This window comes from Chrysoperla carnea, chromosome 3 (genome assembly GCF_905475395.1).
Source record: "Chrysoperla carnea chromosome 3, inChrCarn1.1, whole genome shotgun sequence".
NCBI classification, from domain to species: domain Eukaryota; kingdom Metazoa; phylum Arthropoda; class Insecta; order Neuroptera; family Chrysopidae; genus Chrysoperla; species Chrysoperla carnea.
The window spans coordinates 40,448,821-40,456,419 of NC_058339.1; the positions used below are offsets into that span (position 1 = coordinate 40,448,821).

Consider the following 7,599-nt stretch of genomic DNA (forward strand, 5'->3'; position numbering starts at 1 on the left):
AAACCCACGTGAAACCTCCACACGTCGAAATTGTTAGAGGTTAAAAATGAGCTCATGAACAACCGTACTAGCAACGACGACATCACAGCAAAACCGGGTTCAAACAGGTGAGTCAGTTTTTTATCAATTAATTTTAACCGTGAATTGCATTTTGGATCGCCTAACAGTTAAACTCCTAACAAAATTGGTCCTTCGAGTTGGATCCTTGACCAATGCGGGTAGTAAATTCGCGGTTAAAAAAGTAATTAGTGTTAAAAATAATAAATAAAAGTTTCAGCCATATTGAAATTGTAAAGTTGTGCTTGTACTGATCAACGTTCTGCGCGCGCATACTATACGCCAAGCCCAGTTTCTGAGAGTCAAGTCGGTTTGCGTGCGACTCAAAAAGTTGATCTTGTCATAGTTTAGTTTTAATACTATAACTTAGATATAGTATTAAAACTAATATTGAAAAATAACTTAAATATTGAAATAACTTAGTTTTTTCAATATTTTTAGTGATCTTGATTACTCAGCTGATATTTTTACTATTATAGTATTTTTCGTTTTTTCAATGAATTTATTTAATGAATAGAATTTATTATTATAAAACTGATTTTACAATAAATTTAAATACAATTTATTTTTGAGGATTTGTTTATTTTGATAAAAGTTTGTTTACTACCGAGCGTATTTACTTTATATCTGTCAATATTAAATTTAAAGTTTACTATTTGTTTACTTTTTTCAAGATTGTTTTTTGAATTTAATATTTAAAACCATGCCACTTGTTGAAGCTGATGAGATTAGAAGCTTGACGGCGCGTAGAGAACGAATATTCGCCAGTGTTCAATCAATTTATGATTATTCGAAAACGCTTACTTCTGCCAATGTACAATCATTTTTACCCAGATTTCAAAAATTGGATACTTATGAGAAAAGTTTTGATGACATTCAAGCGGACATTATTGAATTTAATGCTGCTTTAACGGACCGTAAAAGTGAAATTAAAGTCAATGATGTGCAAACATCGTTTGATACTCTGATTTTTGAAGCTAGAGCTGCTTATATGCTGTTAAAAGGGCAACAGGAACCTGTGGCGCAAGCACCTTCGCCAATTGTAACGCAAATACAACTTCCTCAATTGAATATCCCACGATTTTCAAATAAGATGGCAGATTGGCCTACATTTTTCTCGCTTTTTGAATCTTTGGTGCACAATAATAATTTATTGTCAGCAATTCAAAAATTTCAGTATCTCAGAACTTTGTTAACCGATGACGCCTTAGCAGTTATTTCTGAATACCATTTGTCAGAGGAAAATTATTTGTTAGCTTTGACTGCATTGAAGAATCGTTATCACAATAAAAGGAGGTTAGCACAAATGTATATTGATAATATTTTAAATTTCGGTAAAATTGCGAATGGAAACTCTGCCAACCTTCATAAGTTTTTGAAAACTCATACTAGTTCTGTTAATGCATTTAAGGCTTTAGGCATAAACGATCAACTTGATTATTTGCTTTTACATTTATCGTTACACAATTTAGATAATAAAACTCGTAAAGTTTTTGAAAATAAACACGCCTCTTCGTCAATACCTAGTTATCAGAATTTAATTGATTTCATAACCGAACAGTGTCGGACTAATGAGTTGATTGATTCAGATGCCAAAGATTCTAATTGTGGTCGAAAGCCTAGTACGTCGTTTTTTGCTCAAAAAACCGACCCAAAGTCTGAAGGTTCCATTAAAAGTCAGCCTAAAATAATGAGATGTCCATGTTGTCAGCAATCCCATACCCTATCTACTTGCAGCAAATTTCAAGCTTTAGAGTTAGAAAAAAAATATGATTTAGTACGCCGTTCTCATTTGTGTTTTAATTGTTTAGGCCCTCATTTACGAACACTTTGTAAATCAATTAAATCCTGTTCCAAGTGTAGGAGTAATAAACATCACAGTTTATTACATCCGGAAGGTAAAACGTTCGAAAGTAAAGCTGAGGCTACGGAAAGTAAGCCAGAAGTAACCCAGACTCCTCAAACGTCAGCTGTTGCCATGCAAAACAACTCATTTGCGTGTCAGGTATCTAAAAAAGCGAAACCTAAACAAGTGTTATTAGGTACGGCTGTCGTTTTAGTGCGTGATACTTGTGGGCAGTTTCAGCCTGCCAGAGCGGTTCTGGATTGTGGCTCTCAGGTGTCTGCCATTACTTCATCGTTAGTCCAAAGACTGGGTTTAAAGCCTTTCTACTCCTCTTGTGAAATAGTTGGAATTACTAATGAACGTGCTAAGGTTTGTGGTGAAGTTAATTGTGTAATTGCTTCTAATCGTAGCAAGCGTACTGTATCGTTGTGTCCTGTCGTTTTATCGTCGATCGTTCAATCCTTGCCTAGCGTGCCATTGCCTGAGTTGAAAAATAAATTTCCTAACATTTGCCTAGCCGATGAAGAATTTTATCGTCCTGAAAAGGTTGAAATGTTGTTAGGGTCTGATGTTTATCCGTTTTTGTTGGAACCTAATTCTGACTCGTCAGTAATTTTAGGGGAGCCTAGCCTACTTAAAACCATTTTTGGATACGTTGTAACCGGGCCCGTGGCCTCGGATAGTGTAACTGGAAGTAGAACTTCTTTGTTAGCCTTATCTCCTAGTCTTGAGTCCATTCTTAAAAAATTTTGGGAACAAGAAGAAGTTGCCTTGCCCATTCTGGTAAACCCGGAAGATGAAGCCGCTGAAAGTCATTTTTGTAACACTTATGAAAGAGAAGCCTCCGGGAGATATTCTGTCAGCCTGCCCTTCATGGATAAGAATCATGGATTAAGAAATCGTCCCGCTGCCTATAAATCTTATTTATCCTTAGAGAGAAAATTATCTCGAAATGAGGAACTCAAAGTTTCCTATAATTCGTTCCTGCAGGACTATTTAAGCCTTTCCCATATGAGCCCAGCTAAGTGCCCTAGTGACTACTTACTGCCACATCATTGTGTCACTAAAGTCGATAGTTCCAGCACGAAGGTTCGAGTTGTTTTCAATGCATCTGCTCCGGGATCTCTTGTTGACCGTAGCTTAAATGACGTCCTGCTGCGAGGTCCGAAATTGCAGAAAGCCTTGCCTAATCTTATAAATCAATTTCGATTATATAAATATGCCCTATGTGCCGACATCAGAATGATGTATCGCCAAATTCTGGTTGATAAAGCTGATAGAATTTATCAGCATATATTTTGGAGGCCTGAAGAGAATTGCGAAATTCTTGAATATGAATTGAATACTGTAACTTATGGTTTGAAACCAGCCCCTTTCCTTGCCCAAAGAGTATTATTACAGTTAGTTAAAGATGAAGGGAAAAAATTTCCTCTGGCCAGTCCGGTTATAGAAAACCAAACGTATATGGATGATATCCTGGGGGGAGCAGACACTATTGAACAAGCCCAGTTATTGCAAAAGGAGTTAGTTGAATTATTAACTGCGGGATGTTTCGAGCTTAGAAAGTGGTCCAGCAACAATGAATCTGTTTTGGAAGCTGTTCCTACTGAATTTAGAGAACAAACGTTATCTTTTGCGACCGAGGATAATATTATAAAAATATTAGGATTAATTTGGGATCCTACCTCTGATTGTTTTCAATTTAAAATTTCTCCATTTAAAGATATAGTGACAAAACGAACAATCCTTTCGTATGTGGCCCGGGTTTTTGATCCTTTAGGTTTCATATCTCCCGTTGTTCACTTTATGAAATGGTTTTTACAACAATTATGGCTTTCCCAACTAGACTGGGACACGCCGCTTGAAGGAAGTCTTGCAGAAGAATGGATTCATTTTACAAATGATCTTATGCAAGTTTCTGTAATCAAAATACCCCGATTCATAGGCTCTGCTAATTGTGAGAAAATGTTAGTAGGTTTTTGTGATGCCAGTGAAAAGGGTGTCGCTGCTTGTCTTTACCTTGTAGTAAAAACCGAGTTATCAGTACAAAGTTCGTTGATTGCCTCAAAAACTAAAGTTGCCCCTTTAAAATCTTTTCGTATAAATCGCCTTGAACTTTCAGGTGCACACTTATTAACACGTTTATTAAAATCGCCCGAAATGGGTTTAAATAATTTAAAACTCCATCGAATTAAATTATATACGGACTCGAAAACCGTATTATGTTGGCTAAAAACCCCTCCCTATTTATTAAATACATATGTAGCTAACCGAGTCTCGGATATATTAGGGGATACTTCGCCTACTGATTGGGGACATGTTAAATCTGAAGATAACCCCGCTGATTGTGCATCAAGAGGTCTGAAAATGTCCAGTTTGTTAAATCACCCTTTATGGCTAACGGGACCTTCCTTTATAAAGGATAAAAATATTTTTGAAAATACATCCCCGCTGCCAGTTCTTGATAATCTGGAGATTCCTGAGCTGAAAAAGAGCCCAGTTTCGTTGGCTATTAATATAGATGAAAATTACGTAGTACAAATGATCACCCATTTTAGTTCTTTCATGCGACTGCAGAGAACGTTTGCCTTTGTCCTGCGTTACATTTCAATTTTAAAATCCCGTTTAGGTATGATATTTGATCGCGCTCTTAATTTTTCTGGTCCTTTAAGCACCAAAGAATTGGAAAATTCCTTAGTACTCTTAGTACGGAAAACTCAACAATGTTATTTCGCTCCTGAATTTAAATTACTAGAAAAGGGTAATTTAAAGAATTCAAAACTTGTTAAATTAAAGCCTTTTGTAGATGAAGAGGGTTGTTTGCGGGTGGGTGGTCGTTTAACCCATTCATTATTACCGAGTCATACAAAACACCCTTTCATTCTTCCTAAAAATTGTCATTTGTCTTACCTGATTTGTGATTACTATCATAAAACTTCACTGCATTCTGGCCCTCAATTGGTTCAATCTTTAATTTTGCGAAAATTTTGGATTGTTTCTTGTCGTTCATTGGTTCGTTCGCAAATTCATAAATGCCTTAGATGCCATAAACTAGCTGCTCAACCTGATCAGCCTATAATGGCTGACTTGCCACCATCTAGAGTTCGTGTAGATCGACCTTTTAGTCAAGTCGGAACAGATTTTGCCGGCCCCTTTCAGTGTAAAGAAAATTTACTGAGGAAATCTCGCATTTCCAAATCCTATTTGTGTGTGTTTGTCTGTATGGCGACCAAAGCAGTCCATCTCGAAAGTGTAACGGACTTATCAACCAGATGTTTCCTGGCAGCTTTGGACCGATTTGTGGGACGCCGGGGTTCCCCTCATACCATCTACTCTGATTGTGGAAGGAACTTCGTAGGAGCAGCTCGACATTTGAAGGAAGTAGATTCATTCCTAAATAGAAATTCGGATAGGATTGTTGAATTCTGTACTTCCAAACATATTAATTGGCAATTTAACCCAGCTTACGGAGCAAACTTTGGCGGTTTATGGGAAGCCGTTGTAAAATCAACCAAAACTTTACTGAAGCGAATAATAGGAGACACCATCTTAACATTTGAAGAATATTCTACTTTGTTTATTCGAATTGAGGCTGTTTTAAATAGTCGCCCTCTTTGTCGTTTAAGTGAGGATCCTGATGGTACAGATTATCTGACCCCTGGACATTTTATTACGGGAGCTCCGTTATTAGCTACCCCTGAAATACCAATTCCTGAAAACTGTACTCCTAAATTGAGATGGGGTAAAGTCCAATTAATGGCCCAAGCGTTTTGGAAGCGTTGGTCCCAGGAATATTTAGTAACCCTAAATAAACGTGTAAAATGGTCGACTGATTGTAAACCTGTCGAAATAGGCGAGATAGTTTTTTTATCAGATTTTTCCACTACCCCTCTTTCCTGGCCAATGGGTGTCATTACTGAACTGCACCCAGGTAGTGACGGAGTAGCTAGAGTTGCTACTATTCGCACTGTTCGAGGTATCTATACTCGCCCAGTTAACAAGCTTCTTCGCTTGCCACATTAGTTGCCAAATATTGTCTACTTTAGTTAATAATCTTTGTTTTGTTTCGTCTTTTATGTTTTTACTTGCTAAATTTGTTGTTATCTGGTGGGTGGAAAATGCGTCGTAAACTGATTGAACACTGAGAAGTGCTGATTTGTCGTAAGTTTTGTTACCTAGCCTTATAAAGTCTCTTCTTTGAGTGTGAAAGCTCTTCGCGCTTTGGTGGGTGGTATGTTGGCGCCAAGGCGCAAAACTTAGTAAACAAAAAGTAAACAACTGTAAACACGGGTAGACGCGCGCCCATTCATTTTTTAAGTAGTTATAGTTTAGCATCCGCTTCGATCGGATACCGGCCTAGTTAGTTTATAACCGTTATTTGTAAAATTTAAACCGTGTTCGATTAAGTAGTGAACGAAGGTTTAAGAAATAAATAAATGTCAATTTAATTGTAAATTAATAAGTGTGAGTTAATTTGTAAACTGGTTCATCTGTTATTTTCGTTGTGTAAACCCACGTGAAACCTCCACACGTCGAAATTGTTAGAGGTTAAAAATGAGCTCATGAACAACCGTACTGGCAACGACGACATCACAGCAAAACCGGGTTCAAACAGGTGAGTCAGTTTTTTATCAATTAATTTTAACCGTGAATTGCATTTTGGATCGCCTAACAGTTAAACTCCTAACAAAGACTCTTTGAAAATGGAATGGCACAGACTCTTTGGAAATATGGTGTAGTACAATGTAGAGAATAATAATATATAGTCAATATTCGTAACTGGCAAAAGATAAAAAATTTATATTCCGTAAACTTAATAAATTAATCCAAAATCGAATGTAAAAAAATGGAAAACAGTAAGAAATCTTACAAAATTTTTTGTATCACTTCAGGTGAAGAATTCTCACTGGGCGTGTGGGAATGTAAAGTTAATTTTTAAAAAGTTTTACTAGTATTAGAGCAAGAGGGACATGCAAGTTTTACTATTGAACAGATACGTCAGTTTTCTGTTGCAAAGATTTAAGGTTACTTTAACAAATGCGGGAACATCAGCCAGGCAACCAGAGACTATAAGTCTGGAGGGAGGGCAAAACATGCAAAAAAAAATTCTTTGCAACGAACAGGTACGTACGTGGCTGATGTTTTTTTTAGAATGTTAACAGAGATGTAAAAAACAGTTTGCCAAAACATCAGCCAGGTAGCCGAGGAAGTGGAAGTGAAAGCCAAACATGTAAAAAAAAATTTTTTAATATGGATTACCTCCTTGATAGAATTAGTAATTTTCCCAATAACTACTTCTTTTATTTTGAGTATTCTGCACCGCAGACTGTATTCTGCCGTTTTATTTTTTTAAGTCATTATCGTTTGTCTATGAAATTATTTTGATCGTAACGAAATTATTTTCTATCAAGAAACTGTAAAAATAATTTCTTATAATTAAAAATATGAAAAAATTAAAATGATTTTTTTTTCTTTTCAGATAAAAGTTAAAGCGATAAATCACATTTTTATTTATTGTAAGTAGTGATATTTTATAAATATATATTATCTAATTTGTAAATAAGATTTTTGAATTTGTCAAAATTTTGTCTATATGTATTGTCTTCATTTATTAAATTCAAAAGTTTTTGGCACGTCAGTTAAAAATCAGTCATTTTCAAAGAAGGAGGGTTTTTTGTATGTGATAAATGTACCAG

General features: G+C 35.9%; 1 protein-coding gene across 1 annotated transcript; it reads left to right on the forward strand.

The window, feature by feature from the left end:
* Positions 1-760: 760 nt before the first annotated feature.
* Positions 761-7,393, forward strand: LOC123296032. The gene is made up of 3 exons (XM_044877494.1): positions 761-4,277; positions 5,367-5,681; positions 7,383-7,393. The coding sequence occupies exons 1-3, from the start codon at positions 761-763 to the stop codon at positions 7,391-7,393; spliced, it is 3,843 nt and encodes a 1,280-aa protein (XP_044733429.1).
* The last annotated feature ends 206 nt before the right edge of the window (positions 7,394-7,599 follow it).